This window comes from Chaetodon trifascialis, chromosome 12, assembly GCF_039877785.1.
Source record: "Chaetodon trifascialis isolate fChaTrf1 chromosome 12, fChaTrf1.hap1, whole genome shotgun sequence".
In the NCBI taxonomy this organism is placed as follows: Eukaryota; Metazoa; Chordata; class Actinopteri; order Chaetodontiformes; family Chaetodontidae; genus Chaetodon; species Chaetodon trifascialis.
In genome coordinates, this window is record NC_092067.1 from 8,437,736 (window position 1) to 8,458,585 (window position 20,850).

General features: G+C 41.8%; 2 protein-coding genes across 2 annotated transcripts in view; one reads left to right on the forward strand and one right to left on the reverse strand.

The window, feature by feature from the left end:
* The window catches only part of itprid2 (ITPR interacting domain containing 2), a 40,905-nt gene extending 30,568 nt beyond the window's left edge, over window positions 1-10,337 (reverse strand). Inside the window, exons 1-4 of the mRNA XM_070975790.1 lie at window positions 10,222-10,337; window positions 3,791-3,919; window positions 3,097-3,261; window positions 1,677-1,719 (exon numbers count right to left, since the gene is read on the reverse strand). Of these exons, the coding sequence (XP_070831891.1) occupies window positions 1,677-1,719; window positions 3,097-3,261; window positions 3,791-3,833 (251 nt within the window). The 5' untranslated portion in view covers window positions 3,834-3,919; window positions 10,222-10,337. The remainder of the gene's footprint in view (window positions 1-1,676; window positions 1,720-3,096; window positions 3,262-3,790; window positions 3,920-10,221) is intronic.
* Window positions 10,338-15,287: 4,950 nt separating this feature from the next.
* Window positions 15,288-20,567, forward strand: neurod1 (neuronal differentiation 1). Its single transcript, XM_070976387.1, has 4 exons — window positions 15,288-15,483; window positions 17,173-17,436; window positions 18,756-18,985; window positions 19,412-20,567. The coding sequence occupies exons 2-4, from the start codon at window positions 17,189-17,191 to the stop codon at window positions 19,969-19,971; spliced, it is 1,038 nt and encodes a 345-aa protein (XP_070832488.1). The 5' UTR covers window positions 15,288-15,483; window positions 17,173-17,188; the 3' UTR covers window positions 19,972-20,567.
* The last annotated feature ends 283 nt before the right edge of the window (window positions 20,568-20,850 follow it).

Below are 20,850 nucleotides of genomic sequence, written 5' to 3' on the forward strand. Positions count from 1 at the left end.
GCCATTACATATATGGATATAACTATCCAAAGACAACACCGAGTCAGGCTAAATCCTGGATGTGCAATGCTCATTAGCCCACGCTAAGTACTGACCAGGCCACACGGACTATCAAAACCTGTTAGGCTGAGGCTAACTATACTAGACCAACTGCCTATCTGACAAAGGCAAAGTATCCCAGGTTATCTACTGAACAGGATATGGCCAAAGATACCTGGCTGAGTCCTCATCAGGCTTAAGCTAACTATCCCATACTAATTATCTGTCAGACTCAACTGTCTCCATCTAACTGCCAGTCAGGCTGAGGCTAACTATCCCAATTTTAGGTGCTGGTCAGGTGAAGGATAACTGTGCCAGACTGACTGCCTGTCAGACTATGGCTAACTATCTCAACATTAAAAGTATCTGCCTGTCATCTGAGGGCCAACCATCCCAGCGCTTACTGTAACTGCATGTCAAGTGAAGGCGAAGTAACGCAGGCTAACTATCCCGAAACGAACTGTCCACCACGCAAAGTGCCTGTCAGGTGAAGGCTAACTATCCCAAGCTAACTTCTGGTTAGTCCTGGCTACTTATTGATATCCTAGTTGTTCTACTGACCAGACTAGTTGTCACCAAGCTAACTAGCTGACAGATCAGACTAGTTGACGGCAGCAGTAAGGCAGCGGGTCTGAGCTGCTGTCTGCAGCCGGACGCTTGAAACACTGAGCTGTTACACAACCTGTGGCTCTTATCAATGGGACAAACTTCATGCCACCATTCAACAAACACACACACACACACACACACACAAGTGCACACACACCGTTGTATAACAGTGTGCAGCAGCAGTGTTTGCTGTTCCTCCCACTTTCCACCAGCAGCCATGTTGGCCTCAGGCCCCTGCCTTGTAGCTGTTGTTATAGTAACCAGTGAGCCTGATTCTGTTGGTCATGTTACTACAGTGATGTTACGTTACAGAAGACACGTGATAGTGCCACAGTCAGAGGGTTGTGAGTGACGGCAGCCAATACTGTGTATGTGTGATAACAGTGTTGACTCAGCAGAAGGAACCCCTCCTCTGTTTACTCTCCTTTATTTTTTCTGCCTTTCTTTCCGTCTTCTGTCAGCTTCTTCCTGCATCTTTCTTTTTGTCCCTCGCCTGATCAGGTCAGCATACCCTATCTCTGGGCGTTGTTCCGCTCCCTTTGTGTGTGCAAGTTCTGTGTGCTGTGCGTCTAGGTGTTGGCTGTGTGTCCGTTCTACATTGTCAGCTGATAACACAGCTGCTAAATACACAGACCTCCAGACACATCAATAAACAAGAAAAACAGTTAGCCAGTCCGTCACTAAACCAGTCAGAGGGGATTTAAAAGACTACTAAGTCTGTTTACTGTACTTTGCTGCTGATCATCTTCTACTCATCCATCAAGTTTGTGATTGATGTTTCTCCTTCTCAGCAGTCAGTGGTTTCAGTTCATTGCTCAGAAAATCAACTTGCAGCAACTTGTAACTGGCTGCTGAGAAATAATTAATCACAGCCAGCATTCGGTTCGCTTCATCTTAAAGTATTATCAAGTGCAGATTGATCTTGAAAGCCAGCGCTGCACATATGACATGTAGCAAACACAGAAGAACAGGACATTAAAAAACATTGGTGAGGTGTCAGGTGGTCAGGCGGTGAATGGATACTGTACCTGCATTCAATCAGCCAGCTGGTTATCTTGTTAGGAACTTGCCCTGACAGAGAGACAGATGAGCACATTAAAGCAATAAGCCAGCAGATGTCGTGTGGAACAGTGGTTACGACACGCTATAAAAGCATTAATACGGTGCTGGACATCAGGATATAACATCTCAGCTGATCATAGCTATGGTGACAGCAGGTTGCAGTTCCACCACCGTTTACATCTCAAGGAGCGACATTTTCATCATATGCGGATGTTTTCGTTATCATTCAATCTGTTAATTATTTTGTAATTTAGCTATTTCAGTGGAGAATGCCCATCAAAATTTCCCAGAGCCCGAGGTGACGTCTGCAAATTTCTTGTTTTGTCTTAAAACAGGAAGGCAGCAAATCCTCTCATTTGAGAAGCTGGAACAGCAAAGTCCAAGAATCCAAACATTGTTTCTAATTAAAGGAAGCCAATATGGCGTGAGAGGACCATGCACATTTAAACAATACTAAGATTCAACAGCCATGCTCGTAATTCTGTGAGGACGGACTGAAGCACAGTTGTACTTTGAACTAAATGCTAACGTCAGCATGCTAACATGCCAACAATGACAATTTTTAGTTAGCACTCGACATAAAGTACAACTGAGGCTGTTGAAAATGTTATTTGTTTCACAGATATTTGGTCAGAAATCAAAGTCTTGGACAAATTCTAATTTTGATGATACTGCTGGATGGAAAGTTACTGCAATTCATCTGGTGGGGGACATGAATATCTGAACCACATGTCAACCTGAAAGTGGCGCTACAGGAAAAGAAAAGAGCATTCATACTCTAAGCGCTAAGTTAATGAGCAAATCTACAACTGTGTGATCAGAACAACGTGATGGATTAATACAGTATTGTAGATGTCTGTCTGCTGTAACTTCTTATGCCCCATAGGCTGCGAACTGTAAAAAGGGTGGTGATCAACCGTAGCTTCACCATACAACTTTTCACCCTGTAGAAAATCTTGTGTTGTTCCGTATTCTACTATTCTATTTTATTGTCGAGTAATTGTTAAGTATTACCACAGTATATGAATCAATGTTGAGATATTAAGTTACGTACATATGCCGTGATATAGCACTTTATCCGAACTGCCCACCTAGACCTGGCCTGCACATGTCCCCTCTTCAGCCATAATATCTTGTTACAGATCAAAAGAACTGCTGGAGAGAAGTTGTGGTTTTTCCCATTCACTTCAATACAGTCAGAGTTTACTGAGAGCAAGTTCTAGTGGACATTATAGGAACTGAAGCTCGACACTTGTCAGCATTAGAGCTGGGTTTTTGAGGCCATACAATACCAATATTTGAGATTTGTAAATGCAGTACAATACAGTTAACATATCAGATCCCCAGTCACACTGCTGCTTTGGTGAGAGATGAGCTCAGTCCAACCTGATTCTTCTGAGGGTTTCTGTCCTTCCTTGTCCCTCTGGTTCTGTTGGGGCCCCTGGGGGTCACAGTGGACCGGTTCTGGTTCTTGCCAGATAGAGTCCCTGCTCTGGGCCCAAGCCCGACGCCGCAGACAGGCTACGTTGCAGTCTGACTGCACTCTGTGACCTGTGGATCAATCAAGCAAAAAATCTGACGGCCTGACGTCTATGAAGTCATCGATCAGGTTTGACAGGTATTGAGTCTGACAAACAGAAACTACAACTGACCAAATATAAAACACACACAGCGGGTGAGTCAAGTAGAGCGATCACACACATCAGTCTTCACCTTGTATATCTAGGCCACCTCGCTGTTCTTTACAACTACCAGCTTGATAAGAGTAAATAAAGACAGGACTGACAGCCCAGCATCTATAACAGCAAGCCAAAAGCAGTGGTTCACAGCATGTTTTGATATGCGCCCACACCCTGATCAGATGACCTCAAGCACCCTTTCACCTACACCACCCGCCAACTTCCACATGTATTCATTTCAACTGATTTTAAAGTAGATGTCAAGCAACACCACAAACATATGCAACTGTTTCTTCAAACAAGTGAATTGTTCATTTTTGATCAGTTTCGTCAAGTCTGAGTTTGCAGTTTATTCATCACTTTAAGCAAACCATTCCAACTGTTTAAGTAAGACGACTCACCTGGAGCAGTGCGGGTGTCCATTCCCAGAGCTCCACTCTCCATATCTGCCTGTCTGTGTGTCCGTTTGGGGTCAGTCAGTCAGACGGAGACCAACAACTCTACAGCAACATCAGCAACAGGTAACACACCTACAGAGAGGCAGTGAGGGGGGGGTCAGCGTACATCAATAAACATTTATTTTAGCTTTTTATTAATTTTGTATCTTCTTACTTCATTCGGCTTTACATTTAATTGTATTTATTTCTTCTACTTCAACACTTACTTTAGTAGTTTAAACTTTCAGCTGTCATTCATTGTTGTTTTTATCATTAGCTGTTTTGTTTGCAAGCACTGTTTTACATGTTAACACCGCTGCAAATGACAACACCTCCTCGGTGGTACCTCGGGGTAAAAGAATGGCTGTTACAACAGACATGCAAAGCAATACAATGCGAGTAGTATGCACAGCGTGCTACATTATTAGGCCATCTTGAATCATGCAAAGCAGAAGCATACAATACACAATCATAAAAACCTGCACAGAAGCTACATAAATTACTCTTGGACAATAAAATATCAACAGAACAAGTGCAGGTGCAAGAGGACAGACCGGCGAGGACAAGAGCTTCTTATTAACCGCTTCTTTAAGTGAGCTCCAAATGAATAGTGTGGTCCCATCCTGGAGGGACGAAACCGACCAAAGATGTGTTGTGGTGAGGTGAGATGTTAAGAGGTGGCCTTTGTTGACCAAGCTACCCACACTGAGACCAGCTGAGAACACACACACACACACACACACACACACACACACACACACACACACACACACACACACACACACACACACACACACACACACACACACACACGCACGCACAGCAGCCAAACACAAAATTCAAGTGCTGAGCTCTGTTCAAGGACAAACAGTAAGGAGACATGGACGCTGTGAAAACACTTGTGTAAAGTGACTATGTGCATTTCCTGCAGTCCTTTACTCGACTGTTTTGACTCTATGTGACTTCATAGAGCCATCTGGGCTCAATTTAATAGGTCTGTACTGGCTAAATTGAACCTTTTCTGCACTCTGCTATGTTTTGTTCACCTCATCCTGCCGGTGTTGCAGCACGGCTCCTCTTTACCACAGCACACAGCTCTACAGTGCTGCAGTTCACTGTACCTGCCCTCACACACCTGGATTGGCTACATGAACAGATTCAACAAGGTCCTAAAAAATGTCTGATCAAACCTCTCTCTCTCTCATTAGCAAAGCCGTACAAGATTCTCATTTTAAGATGGTGCCGACTGCTTCCACCAGTAAGTGACTTCCTAAAAAGTAAACCTGGCTGTTGTTGGATTTGTGTGTCAACAGAGTGATACGCCTTCTCTCTTTAAACAATAAGCTGATCCTGTCACGCCAATCTAATTGTTCAGAACCACCAGCTTCAGTGTTTGGATTAAGTAGCTCCTGATAAATGAGGTGTGCCAGGTTTAGTTATGTCAGTGTGTCAGACACAAGTCTAATCAACATGTCATATCCTCTACTGCTGATGCATTTGTTTATTTTTACTATTTATTGTGAGCATACTTGGCACAAACACTTATTTTGGGATGAATCAAGTTCTATCTCATCTCATTTTCAGGTTGTAGCTTATCAGAGTATCACAACAGTCTCAGTATGAGCAGATATCAATATTAAAGGTGTTGGATCGAAGACAAAAAAACCTTGTTCACAATATCCAACAACTGCTTTTAACTCCATCAATTCACTCCACATCTGGAGTTACAAAAGAATCACAGATTACAACTTTGATAATGATTTTTTTCTGACAAAACATGTAAAATAATGAGACAATGCCATCGGTTAAACTGCCTAACAGTAATATGAGTGATTTAAATTTGCTCAATCTTGACCAACTGGAACATTTAACTGCTTCTTACACATTTAAGCAACAGCAACAATAATCAATGTGTTTACTACATAGAATAATATAAGACTCATAATACTGATAATACACCCAGCATGAGGGTGGACGCCATCCCCCTTGTTAACCTGCCATCCTCCCTCTCCACCTCCTCATAGCAGAGAGGGTGGGGAGGTTGTTTAGATGAAAATGGTACTCGAGTCTGCCCGACTCATGGATCCTTGTTGTCCAAGGGTTGTGCAAGTTAGAATAAAAGACCCCGACCACGGCTCTGAAACACCAGTAGCCTAGCTGTGCCGTGTATTGATAAACCCATGGTGCTGTCCGTGGTGCTGAAGAGGCAGACGGATTTAGAATTGTGCGTCCGTCCCTTCTGTCAGTCTTGTCTGGGATATGCAATATTTTCTCAACTATATCCAATAAATGCTCCTTTCTAAAGTTTACTGTCGCCTATATACTCTGTAACATCACTGTCAGGATCAAAGTGTCAACGTGCAGTCGCAGAAGAGTGGGAGGAACATGGAGACACACTGCTGTATTGTTGTATTCCTATGATATTACTATGATATCACCATGATCCCTCTGTACAGCTGAAGATAGACCCCCAGACCCAGCCTGGGAGGTGTGTGTGTGTTGGTATGGAGGCCACCGCTCCCTCTTAAAAATGTGCAAACCACCAACTGAATACATCTGAACTTTTATTAAAGAAGGAGACTGAGTGCAGGAAATGTGCTCGCTAGAGGAGAACTTCAGATGCAACTAATGATCATTTTCATTATCAACTGTGTCAATTAATCATTTACTTTTACTTATGTTGCACGAGAGAAGTTGGGACTTTGTTGCTGGGCCTCTTGGTTAACCTGGTTTGATGGACAGCCACAACACAAATGTAATAATAGGTCATTTGGTTACAGCAGGCATGTCCAAACTATTCCACAAAGGGCCGTGTGGCTGCAGGTTTTTCCTCCAACCAATCAAGAGTATGCAGCCTGACCAATCGGCTGTCTGCAGACTGAGATCAGCTGATGAAATGAGTCAAGTCTGGTGTGCTGCTGCTTGGTTGGAAAGAAAACCTTCAGCCACTCAGCCCTTTGTGCAATAGTTTGGACATGCCTGGGTTACAGGGTTGCAAACAACAGCTCAGTGAACTAAAACCCAAGATTGCAATATGAAAATGAGATCAGCAAAGCTATAAGTGACAATGACTTGACAAAAGCAGAAAAACCAAAGCATGGAGGTAAATATAGAACAATCCATGACTGGAGCCACTGACCGGAGAGAAGGATGGAGGGAAAAAAAGAGGAGCACAGAGGCAAATCCAAATGAGAACGTGTGAAACAGGAAACAAGTGTTTAGAATGAATAACAGAACGGCTTCCTGTCCGAGAGAAGGACGGAGAGAGAGACAGGGGTTGAGGGAGGGATCGGTGTATTTTTAGATGTCTCTTGTAAATGCAAAACAAACAGGAATGTCAGAGAACAACAACACGCACAATATGCAGAGCGCACCCTCACAGTCATCAGCGCCACTGACGAGCCGTGGCTTCACCCTCATCACAGTCCTCTGGAGGCGGCCCTCACCACCACCTTTCTCTCTTCCTGTCTTTAAGTATCAAACGCTCAGCTCCTGTGGCCTTGAAGCAGTCTAGAATAAGAGCAGCGCTGCTCTTTGCAAAGCAGCTCTGTTTAGTTTGGATTGAACAGTGACATGTTCTCACAGCGGTCTCGAACCTTGTGTTCTTTAGTACTCAGTGAAATGTGTCTGCGGCACAGTCTCCCCCTGCCAAGCACTGAAAGTTGATGTGTAATGTCTAGCCAGACACAGAAGTTCATATAAGGCTTTTCTGATGACACCTTACTATTGTTCTCAGCATATGACCATCTGAGCTTCCTCTAGAGACACACAGAGATATTTATCTTTGCAGTTGCGACACAGATGACAACTAAAACTGAAGTCAAAAGTAAAGAAGTTTGTCCTCGATAGTCAGAAATGGAGAACTGGGATCTTCAAGACAGTGGAGTAAATGGATTTAAATATGAGGCCTACGACTAAATAACGCAGACTGATCAGAAGAATCAATCCGATGTTAAACTGATGGCTGAAGTGATGATTTAATACGGACAGTCACGTGAGTTTCTGGCAGTTCTTCTCCTTCCTAAAGTCATCATAACGAGCAGGTGGGTTGCAAATTCCACCAACTACTCTTCTGCACTAAGAATGTCAAATATGGCTACTTTTTCCTCAAATTCCTCAAAATCCTATTTTCGACAGCTCCTGATATCAAGGAAAATCAGGATATCAAGAAAATTTTGACCAGCACCAAGGTGTGAGCATCTTCCTGTTTCTGCCCATCAGAACTCTGGAGGTCTGAAAGTCTAAATTTAAGGATAATAATAATACACAGTCTAATATGACACATATAGAATTATTATTATCTCGTTCATGGTGACTTCTCTCTTGCAAAAGTGTTTGTATTTGTGCAGCAAAAACCAAGAGATTATTGATCGTTTTCCTTCCTGTGTTTCTATGAATACTACTATATTTAAGCAGGCATAAATCTACGTTACACAACCTAGCAACTAAGTATAAAAACCGTGCTTTTCTCTGCTCTTCATCATCGTAAACTGAACGTCTTTGAGTGAAGGTGACCCACTGACTGGCCGTACAAATATACAGCCTGTCTCTGGGATAACCCGTCGACTCTGACAGAAACCAGACCCTGAGGTCATGACTGTGTGAGTGAAAATCACATTTACAGTCTGTTTCCTGCACACGGCAAACACCTGAACCTTCATGTCAGTGACAGCGGTCGCTGCAAACAGTTAACCAGCAGTGTGACGGGGCCTGTTTACATCCCTGTGGCAGCAAACTGGAACATGGCACACTGAAACTAATTTGGAGGTATTTGCACTTATGTAGTCAAGAGTTTCCATTTGACGTTTGCTTGTATCAGATTCACGATCTATGTCTCTGAATTGCCATAAGGCTGCCTGTCCTGTTCGGTCTGGGGGTTAAATTTCATTCATAAAAACATTATCAAAGAGAGCAAGGAAGAAGTTGAGGTCCTGCTGCTAAAAAAAGAGAACAACCCTGGCGGCGTCAGTCCGAGAGCTGACACGTTTAAATGACTAATCGATGGGTCAATTGACAGGAAACTCTATTTTCAGAATCTGTTAATTGTTTCTGTCACTTCTCAAGCAAAAGCTTCCAGCTTCCTCAAATGTGAAGGTTTGGATGTCACATATGACAGTGAAGGGAATATATATATATACACACGAGCAGGGTGTGTGTGTGTGTGTGTGTGTGTGTGTGTGTGTGTGTGTGTGTGTGTGTGTGTATTCATTTGGAGAACTACTTTCTACATTTCACGGACTAAACAATTCATTTCTTCGTCAAGAAAATCATGGAAATAACCATTAGCTGCAGCCCCAGTTGCATTAGAGGATCAAAAGCTGTTCTAAAATATTCATAAAATGCCACATTTAGCACATTCATTACTAATTACAGCAAGAAAAGCCTGTGGTTGTCTGCATTAAGCTAGAAGCTGCAGTTAGTGGTCACTTTGTGGATTCAGTTTTTACATTAAAAACATAAAAAATATGATGCCTGAAAGCTCCCAACATGACGTGAAGTAGTTAGAATTCATTTTAAGCTTCTACGACATTAAACGATCATTGTATCGTGACAATCATCTGGAAATGATCTACAGATTAATGGATATCAGCTGCAGCCACCAGCAGGACACAGTATTACGAGCAGGGTGAAGTGAGCCTGAACTGCACAATCTAGAAAGCATCCAGATAATACCCAGACTCTAAAACCACATTACACTCCATCGCAAGTAGAAGTGCTGCGTTCAAAAGAACAAAATGTACTTGAAGCAGTCATTATGCAGAATAACCACTGTGGCTGCTGTGAGCCTGTTCACTGATGCATTAACATGGAAGCAGTTCTCGTTTTAACCACTTCATCCGCTGCTGGCCGGTCTCATCTGTGAGCTGCAGTGGAGCTGAAGTGAAACGCAGCAGACCAGTACTACAGTACTACAAAAGTGTACTTCAGTGCAGTAACTGAGTCACCAGCTTCACTGTTTCTACCACAGCTGCTGTTTCCTCCCAAATATTTCTGTCAAGAACCAAAGCGTGTTTGTCAACACACACACACACACACACACACACACACACACACACACACACACACACACACACACACACACACACACTGAATCTGTCACTTTAAATATCTGCTGGATGAACATCATTCAGCCACTCTTCCTGATTCCTGTTAAAAATCGTCCACCATTATTTTTTGGGAGGGTTGTCACTAAACTTTCCTTTTCTTTTCTACACGAGACTAACTTGTTTGTCCTGTTCCTGCTGTCTCACACGGAGGACAGCGCTGACAGCAGCCGTAGTAAAAACTCTGCGTGTCCTCAGAACTTCTAACAGCAGCAGTACTGCAGTACCATCGCCTTCGGCGGGGTACTGAGCAGTACTCTCAGCAGTACAAACGAGCGCTCTCAAACTCACCGTCATGTCGCTCCGCTGCTCGTGTCTCTGCTACCAAACTGTCAAACTTGGCCAAACTTTTCTGAAAACACTCCAACATTCCTGCTTCCGCTTCCTGAAACCAGCAGCATGGAGGCGGAGGAGGACGAGGAGGAGGAGGAGGAAGAGGAGGAGGCGGGGGGAGGCGTGTCCGCAGCAGGCTGCAGCGGAGAAACAGCGACCCCTGCTGGGCTGCTTCAGTACATGCAGCTCATTCAGGAATGAAGCCAGTGGTGGAAATACGCAGACCCTTCATTTAGTAAAAGTAGAAATATCAGAGTTAAAAGTATTACATGTATAACAAGGATAAGTCCTGCGTTCAAAATGTTATCTAATGTTTTTAAAGTAGTTCAAATCAAAGCACTCATCATGCTTCCTTCAGAGTGTTAATAATACACTGTTAGTGGATATTATTACTCATTATCGTCATTTGTCAAAGTGTAACCATTTTTAGGTACTTTAAAGAGTACTGTTTGGTTAAAAAATAAAGCACTGATCTTAGCCTGTCAGATAGATGCGGTGGACTAAAAAGTTTAATATTTCCGATGAAATGCAGTTGAGTAGAAGCATAAATCAAGATTAACTGTATCCGGCCTTCAATATGATTCAATATATCATTTAATGCAATAGGACAGCTTACATTAGACTTTCCCACTACAGGTATGTTGACAATTTTAGTGGTGAAAAGTAACACAAAAGTAAAGTACATTCACTCAAGTACTGTCCTAAAGTCAATACAAAAATTATTAGTCAGCAGCGGAATTTTGCGAAAGAAAGAAAGAAAGAAAGAAAGAAAGAAAGAAAGAAAGAAAGAAAGAAAGAAAGAAAGAAAGAAAGAAAGAAAGTGGTGTGACCGCTGCTTTTACCTGCAGTACCTACCTATAACCACTAGATAGAAACCAAACACTGTTAAACTGATGATCGTCTTTAAGGCGATTCACTGCTGCTGTTGGATCTACTGATAATCTGTTGAATTGCAGGTGATACAAGATTTGCCAGAGGCATTGTTCAAACTGTAGGAAGGTCTAAGTTTTTAAAATTTGGATGATTCATTTTTTGACGGTTTTTAAAAGTTTGCTCTAATTAGTCATGCTAGTTAACAGGAAAACAGAATCACCTGTATAGAAAACATTTTCTTTCTTTATCTCTATTTCAAGTAACTCCAGAGAGTTGATCAAATTAGACAATATGGATTGACTCTGCTTTTAAGCCACACATTGATCACATTATAAAGTAAAGATCATTTCAGTATTGGTGTTCAGAATCATTCCACAAATCACTTCATATTTAATGTCAGACCTGGACTCGCTTCTCAAACTATTTTACCAAAACACTGACAATGTTTATCAAAATACCTCTGAAACCTGTCGTCTTCCCCTCAGTGTCGCTTATAATAGGCTCTGCAGATTTGTATTAGGCTGTCCTATTTTCACTGGTATCACATATCTTAATCTTGATTAAAACAATTTGTCTGTTATATTAATTAATTATTATTTTTCTTTTGACAGTGACAGCATGTAGAAGCAGTATATAAACATGGTAGAAAATACACTATAATGTAGATGCAAGCACACCAAAGTGGATGCTGGCGTATAAATAGATAATGAATGACTCGCTTACAACTACATTATATTTATATCACATTTATCAAATGTTGATATATTGCTTATAAATGATGAATAGGGGATTAAAGTGTTACCAATAAATTTCTAAAACTTTAATAACTGAATGATTTAACTTTAAATGATGAGACATTTATCGCAATTACAAGACAATGGTTTTCCAAAGTGTTCCTGAGTCCATGTTCACGAAGTGATGAACCTCTCTCCATCCTTGCTTGTGAACGACTGAACTTTTCCAGGATGCCCCTTTCATACCCAATCATGTTACTCTCACCTGTTACCAACCAACCTGTTTACCTGTGGAATGTTCCAAACAGGTGTTTTTAAAGCATTCCACAACTTTCCCAGTCTTTAGTTGCTCCATCAAATTCAGAATAAACAGATATTTCTAAAAATAAATGAAGTTAATAGGTCAAACTTTAAATATATTGTTTTTGGACAGTTTTCAATTGAGTATATGTCAAAAAGGATTAGAAAGTTATCACGTTCTTTTATTTCAGTTATACACAGCGTCCCAACTATTTTGGTTCTACTAATGTGTGTGTGTGTGTGTGTGTGTGTGTGTGTGTGTGTGTGTGTGTGTGTGTGTGTGTGTGTGTGTGTGCGTGCACGCGTTTGTGTGTGTGAGTGAGTGGAGAAGATCAGATCACCCTATTCATACAAAGAAAGAGGTTACCAATGAAAACTCAACGCGCGCGCGCACACACAGACATACACACAGACACAGACACACACACACACACACACACACACACACACACACACACACACACACACACACACCTGCAGTATAGAATGACAGTTCTTATTCAACAGTGATTTGCTGCACTGTTTGTTCACTTTGCTTTAAATAACAAAAGAGCATTTTATTTCTCCCCTGATTTCTTGTCACTTCACTGCTCAAATTCTGCATTTTCAAGTTCTTCCTCATCCTTATCTTTCTCTGGTAAATGTCTATAAAATTATATAATTTCTGGATGGTTTAATCCATTGAAATTGTAAACATGTGGTTCATTCTGAGCCACTTACAGCGTTGGTTGAAACTTGACTAAGGCATGACCCATCATATGAAACCAAGAAATCTGTGGCCTGTTTTAGCATCTCTTATTATCTTTTATTCTTGAAATTGTAAAGTACTTGAACCTCAGAGATAAATCTGACTTGAAACTGGTTATATATTCATAAATCCTTAACTGGACTGTGGAGAGTCAGAAAAGCCTGTGTTAAACATTAGCTGTCAGCGGGTCCACGCTGATGGACAGATGCACAGGTCCTCTGAAGTTGCCCGGTAACCTCCTAGCAACTGGTCCAACATCTCCATGGCAACCTCTTCCCTGGAGAAAAACCTGGTCCAAAGTCCACTCCTTATTTCCTATTGGTCAGAGCTGATGCAGCCAGTCTGAGACGGATGATGTGGACCGCTGAGATAAACCACCAAACCAGAGTCTACTGACTTGTTAAACTTGTGGCTAACAGGCTACATGCTAACAACTAAATATACTGAGGTTATGTCTGTCTGGCCACACTTGAAGACTTGAAATCAAGACCAAAATGGCCGCACGACCCCCTCCACCCCGCCACCTGAAAGGTGTGGGTGGATGTGGCTTCCAAAGCTGCTCACCAACCCATCATTAAGCACTCCTCGTGGAGTATACTGGTGCTTGTTTTGCTGTGGTATCTCGCGTGGGCATAAACAAACCTTTGAGAGTCTGCAACCATTCTAGTTGCTCTTTGAGGCCAAACACAGTGGTGGTTGAGCTATATGCTAATATCAGCATGCTGAAATGATCACAGTGAAAATGCTCACATAATGATGTTTAGCAGGCTAATGTACACCATGTTCAGCATCTTTAGTGTGTTAGCATGCTAACATTTTCTCATTAGCACTGAACACAAAGCACAACTGTGGCAGATTTGATTTAGTTTTTCCAGTATTTGGTCGCTAACCAATGTCATGGACATGTTAGAATTTTCACCTGATGATGATGCTAAATTAAAAGTCAGACGATCATCGAAGTTATCTAAATTGATGGTAACGAGCGTGAGCGTGTGAACCAAATGTCATGGCAATCTGTAGAGTAGTTGTTATTTTTCCCTAAGAACCAAAGATGTTGCTGGTGCCTCTACAGTAAAAGTCAGGGGGCCACCAAAGTGGGAAGAATTCTTCCTTTGAGAAACCTGAACATTTGCAAAAGATTTCATGACAGTCCATCCAATAATTATTAAAATGTTTCAGTCTGTCAGTCAATCAACATACATTTCATAGACATAAGTTACAAAGTGCTTTACGAGGACTTTATATATTCTGAAAAATAATCATAAAAGACGAGCTGACCACATGACCCTCATACATGATGAAGAAATAATATACCAATAAAGGACACACACACACACACACACACACACACACACACACACACACACACACACACACACACACACACACACACACACACACACACACACACACACACACACATATATATACACATACACACTCATTAAAACACAGTTAACACATAAAATGCAGACTTGGTGCATACAGGTTACCCAGATGCTTGTTTAACAGATGTGTCTTTAGCTGCCTTTTAAAAGACCTCAAATGCTCAATGACCAGGTGTGTGGGAGTGAAAGCAAGTTTAGTTTATTTGCACTAAGAGAGCGAGCTGATGAGCGTGGGAGAAAAAAACGACAAAGATCACAAAGATCTGGTCGTGATCATGATCAACATGGGTGTCAAACAACAAGGACTGATCAGATTTTATCCCTAAATCACACAGGTTTGAGCGTGGTTGGCCCAGTGCTACCTTTCCTGGAGCAGGGATCAGAACCACCATCTTATCAGGATTGTGCTCTTAGAAATTTCCTGCTGTCCAGTCCCTAACAGCGTGATATATCACAGAGAGAATGGCTTCCTCACCACACTGGCTTCACAGGCCTCAACTGGCACCAACCACTCTGCACAGATGACCGCTTGAACTCCATCTCCTCCTGATAGTATCTCATGTGTATCCTGATATCTTATCTGGATCACATCAATGCACACAGAATGCTTCAAGATCGCCCAGACCACATCTGGAGGTGGTCTTCTTCTTCTTCTTCTTCTTCTTCTTCTTCTTCTTCTTCTTCTTCAACAACAACAGTAATGACAAACTTTTTCAAATATCAGATAAATATCACATAGCTGCAACACACACCTTCCATGATGAGTATGATGATTGTGTATGCGCATGCGTGCGTGTATGTGGCGACAGATGGTCAACTTTCCTCACAAAGAGAGAGAGAGAGAGAGAGAGAGAGAGAGAGAGAGAGAGAGAGAGAGAGAGAGAGAGAGAGAGAGAGAGAGAGACTCTTCCGCTGATACAAATGGACGATTTGTCACGTGATCCCCGGGGCCGTTTTAATGACGTGCGCACCATATGGCGCGTGCCGGGAAGGCGTGGCCTCATATGCTAATTGCACAGAACCCCTTGTGTGTGTGTGTGCTGTATATAAAAGCAGCATCATCTCACACACACACACCTCAGACAGCTCTGAGCAGTTCACGCACAGCCGCGCACGGAAACGCACATAGGGCGCGCGGGATGCGTGCGATCTGACGGACATCGGCTTTTTACAATAGGTAGGTTTTTTACAGATTCAAATCTGGCTGGTTCCTCGGATGTCTGTGATAACCTTCACAATAGTAAACGTGATTACTAATCTGATTGTTAATTTATAGCAAATTAATAATCTATTAATGCTGAAATAACAGAGAATCATTAACAGCTTATCTTAAAAACCTCACTGAAAAATTACAAAAATAGGATAAATCAGCATGCGTCAATAATAAGATCCTTTATTTTGTTAAATTTTGATTAGTTTTTGAGTTGTTTAATTCACGAAAGTCTAATTGTTCCGTTTTAATATAATGTGCAATCTTTTAGTTCTATAATTCTATTGGTTGCTACCTGTCTGCCGTTTCACAGCAAATATTTTTCCTGCCAATCATTCTTCTTCTCTGGATTTTAAATATCGCATTCATGTAGTTCGTCCCGTAACTCATGAACTCGCTCATCTGTCTGTCTGTGGCCTGAACGGGGCCAGTCAGCGGGACTTTAAACTATTTGATTGGGTTAATTATTATTAGGCTGTTGTTATTATAAGGCTATCGTTATTATTCAAAAGCCTCTATTTCCAGCCCACCACTTTTGATCAATGCTGAATTTATCGTTTGGACACGTTTTTAAATCTTCAGCATCAGTTTTCAATATTTTCTCTGCGGGTAAATCATTCTCTCTCTCTCTCTCTCTCTCTCTCTCTCTCTCTCTCTCTCTCTCTCTCTCTCTCTCTCTCTCTCTCTCTCTCTTTTTTTTTTTTTTAATAAAAACACGGGATTTTGCTACAGGATGTATTCTAAACACATATACATATTTATACATTTTTTCAATACATTCAGTGGATATTTGAGCCATTCATCAATCACACTGAATGAAGCGCTGATGCCGTTTCTCTGCGGACAACCTGAAAAGTTTGTATTTTCTAACAGTTAAATCTAAAACTAAAGCTAAAATGACCTTGACTTTGCTCTTCGGAGTGTGTCTTATTGTAATTGCAGCTTCATACAGACAAAACTTTATCCGTCTCATTTTCTCTCCGTCCGCATCAGCTGATGAAGCGACGAGACTTTTTTCACACAAAAAGAATCAAACTGGAACTGATTTAATTAATTTTCTTAATTACATATGAATCAGAAAGCCGCACAAATGAAGAGTTAAACAAGGCTACATTCTTCTTTTTAGATTTGAATTTGAATCAGGACGAGCGCTTACTGTTGGTTAATTCTGCATTTAAAAAAAAAAAAAAAAAGTTTTTAAACTTTTTTTTAAGACCTACTGATAGAAATTAACCAAATATTCTGCCTAATCATTTTCATCATTACATAGACATGTAATCATGAGGTCTGTCTGATAATTCGTGTAATTGTACAAATCAGGACCAACAAAAAGCAAAACGAATGTGATGTAAAATGTGAGACATTTGTATTGTTTGGCAAAAATTTCAATGCTGCACAAAACCCTGCAGAACAGTCAAAATAGATGCCATCTGTTCAGTGTATTAAAAATTGCAAATGAGGTGGCTATTTATAACTCTTGAAACATTTGATAAAAACCTTAATGTAAGCTGTGAGGATGTTCTCCACTAGAGAACTAAAATCTATGAATAAATATTTTCCCCCATGTCTCGACGGAGAGTAAGCGTGAGATTGAGCTCTCTGCAGGAGTGTTAGTGTTTTCTAATGAACACATTTTCTGTTTTTTCTCTTTGTCAGACAGAGAATCGGCATCATGACCAGGTCAGTAAGAGAGGAGCAAGTGTCAGTGGACTCAGAGGGGCAGCAGGAGCCTCACAGCCCCGCAGAAGGAGAGACAGAGAGAGGAGGAGGAGGAGAGGAGGAGGACGATCACCTCCACCATCTGGACGAGGATGAGGACGAGGAGGACGACGAGGAAGAGGAGGAGGAAGAGGACGGCGAGAACAAACCCAAGAGGCGAGGGCCTAAGAAGAAGAAGATGACGAAGGCTCGGATGCAGAGGTGAGGGGCATTGAGCTCTTTCCTCTGTTTGTTCTGAGTTTTGAAGACTAATATTTTCAGCATGTGAGCTCAGCTTAAATGGGAAAAACATAAAGTGTGTGCTGAGAGTGGCACTAGAGTCATTAACATCCACAGGGTTCATCCTCTGAGGATATGATCAGTACATTTTATGGAAACTTGTTCAGACTGTGGACCAAAGTGTTGAATGGACTAACATAAACATCCCTCCAATGGACATAACATCTGGACTAAAATTTAACTAACAAATGACATGAAAATATAAAAAACAGAACCATCAATTTGAAGGATATGATTAAAAAATGTTGCTTTTTTTTGGATCTCAAAATATATTAAAGTGGGACTTTATCCATCTGCTGAACAATAACATCAAGCCTTCACTTCCACAAACCTGCAGAGTTAGTCCAGTCAGAAAAGATCAGAAACAGCTGGTGATGTTCTGTGTTAAATGAAATTTGAACTAATACACACAAAGTAATTCAACCACTGATTTGCGTAACTGATCTGCCAGTGTCTGCCGTCCCTTTCCTCTTAACTAAAAAGAAAGTCAGTGTGAGGAAGGTGGAGTGCATGAGCTCTCAATCTTAAGTGCTGCTTTGGGAGGCGTGTGCAGAAATTCAAGATCACCCATAGAAACAGTGTCCAGCTGCCTAAATCCAGATAGGTGTAAAGAAATCGACATTAATGTAGTTATGCTCATTTGTTGTCTTCAGCTGTTACCATGCACTCACAGCATTAAGCTTTACCATCAGCAGGTAGTGCTTCCAGATGCTTTCTTTGTCCTGGATTCTGTCTGTCAGGCTACATACAAGTTGTCCTTTTTATTGGTGGAGCTCTTTGTGGCCAAGTCCAGCCTTCTCAGGCACAAAAAACTAACCACAACCTCCTCTGCATATTTTTCAGAAAAATATATCTTAATCTATACTTTATTTTCTGTCATAGAAGACGATTATCATAATATGATATAATAATCAGAATCTTATCTTTGTTAATATTGGGTTGTGTTTGACAGAATAGTGTCTTTTTATGCTTCAAGTCTTTTCTCTTCAATGTGCATGACTACAGTAATTATATCATACACTGAGTCGTGATCACTATGTGTATACAGCAGCACCGTTGCTAATGGTGCAGCCAGTATTGAAAAGGTGTGAGCTAACATTGCAGACATATGGTTATCTGCAAATGACTGCATGTACACTTTCCCACAAGTAATTCTTGGAAGCTGATTATCACTATTATAATATTACAGATATGATCACTGCTAACAGGGCTAACAATGACTGCGTTTCTTGTTTCTGCAGGTTTAAGGTTCGTCGAATGAAAGCCAATGCACGGGAGAGGAACCGTATGCACGGCCTAAATGACGCTTTGGAGAGTCTCCGCAAAGTCGTCCCTTGTTACTCCAAGACCCAGAAACTGTCAAAGATTGAGACGCTCCGCCTCGCAAAGAACTACATCTGGGCCTTGAGTGAGATCCTGCGCTCCGGCAAGGCACCCGACCTCATGAGCTTTGTCCAGGCGCTCTGCAAAGGTCAGAATCACCTTACAGCTACAGACCCGACTGAGTTTACCAAGACCCGGAGTCAGTCCGGAGCCTGATCTCTGCTCATATACAGTTAATATGTAATGCCAAATTTGGGAGTGATAAATGAGTATTTTAACAAAATTTGTATATTTGTATATCCTGTATATTTTGAACCTAAATCTGAACTGTTGTTTTTGAATTCAAAGAAAAGGTGTTCATAGATTTTACTGGCATTTATTACCATTAATTCTATTATCATTAATTAGCAGTCAACCATATTGTACAAGGTACTTTGTCAGTTGGTGGTAAAATATTTGAACAAAGTTGTTAACATGTTAACATCAATTGACAGGTATCTATATTATGAATACTATTAAACAAGGTATGGACACTTGATTTAGCATTGACTGATTATTGTCTCTCTGTTCCCAGGTCTGTCTCAGCCTACCACTAACCTGGTGGCGGGCTGTCTGCAGCTGAATCCTCGGACCTTCCTGCCAGAGCAGACACCCGACCTGCCCACTCACCTTCCCTCCTCCGGCACCGTTGCCTATCCGGGACACTTCTCCTACCAGAGTCCTGGGCTGACGGCCGGCCTGCCCAGCCCGCCCTACGGCACCATGGAGCCCTCCCACATCTTCCACCAGGTCAAAGGTCAGCCCTACGGCCCACTGGAGCCCTTTTTTGATGGCGTCCTGGTGTCGGACGGCCCGGCGTTTGACCCGCCCCTCAGCCCTCCGCTCAGCATCAACGGGAACTTCTCGTCCTTCAAGCACGAGGCCGTCGCAGCTGCTGACTACGACAAGAGTTTCTCCTTCAGTGTGCACTACGGGGGAGGAGGGCCTGGGGGACATGCTGCCATCTACGGTGGCGGGGGGTCCAACCCACGGTGTGGTGAGCTGCAGGTGGACGGGCTGATGGGCTTTGATGGACAATCGCACCACGAGCGGCTGATGAATGCCCAGCTGAACGCCATCTTCCATGACTCCTGAGGAAGTGGAGGATGAAGGACTGAGAGGCTGCTGAAGACAGAGAGATGAACAGAGAGACCGTTGAATGAAGAGAGAGACAGTGTGTGTCAGTGAGTCATTTTATAGCTGTCTTTCTTTCTGCCTTTCCTTCTTTCTTTTCGTCTTTCTGTCTGCATCGGGCTCTACGACTCCTCTTCAGTGCGGTCATGAAGACGATGCTGTCCATGATGACTTCACGTTGATGATGTAACCTTCTTTGTAGCGCTTCATCCTGCAGGAGACGCTCTCTGAATGTCTCGTTATTATCCATGTTATCACTTAAAAATAATCAATAAGCAATAATCTGGAGGAAACTATGCAATTTTGTTAAAACCTGAGCTAAGCTCAGCTGATAATTCCAAATGTTGAAAGAATAAAGATTTCTCTATTTTTGGGTCAGTGTGTAAGGCGTTGGTGAGCCGGCATTGGGCCGAAGTGTTCATGTTGTTCATGTGGTTTTTACTTTTTGCTTTTTATAACGTTCCTGTAGCGTTCTGTTAACATTTCATGTGACTCTTGTTCATATTTTATAAGATAGATGTTTATAAAGGCCTTTCATTAAAAGGAATTCAATGTGATTCATCTGAGAGACTGTTCATTCACCACACAAACACTGTGTCCGGGCCACTTTTCTGTGGTTGTAGCCACCTTCTTCCATGTTAATTTAGTTTCCTTCAGTCCAGTTTGGTCAAGTTCACCTCAGTCAAATTCAGCAGCTCTATTCACAGTGTTTAAAAAACACAATTATATGTTAAACGCACACAGACAAAAAACTGAGAACCAGGACAAACTTCTGCCAAATCAGCTGTCATTTGATGCTCAGTCTAAGAAGGTTCACGACACATGATTAACTGCCCAGAT

Coding starts and splice junctions, on each gene's coding strand:
- neurod1 (XM_070976387.1), top strand. CDS start 17,189: ATGACCAGGTCAGTAAGAGAGGAGCAAGTGTCAGTGGACTCAGAGGGG. Junction 17,437..18,755: donor ACGAAGGCTCGGATGCAGAG/GTGAGGGGCATT, acceptor TTGTTTCTGCAG/GTTTAAGGTTCGTCGAATGA. Junction 18,986..19,411: donor TGTCCAGGCGCTCTGCAAAG/GTCAGAATCACC, acceptor CTCTGTTCCCAG/GTCTGTCTCAGCCTACCACT.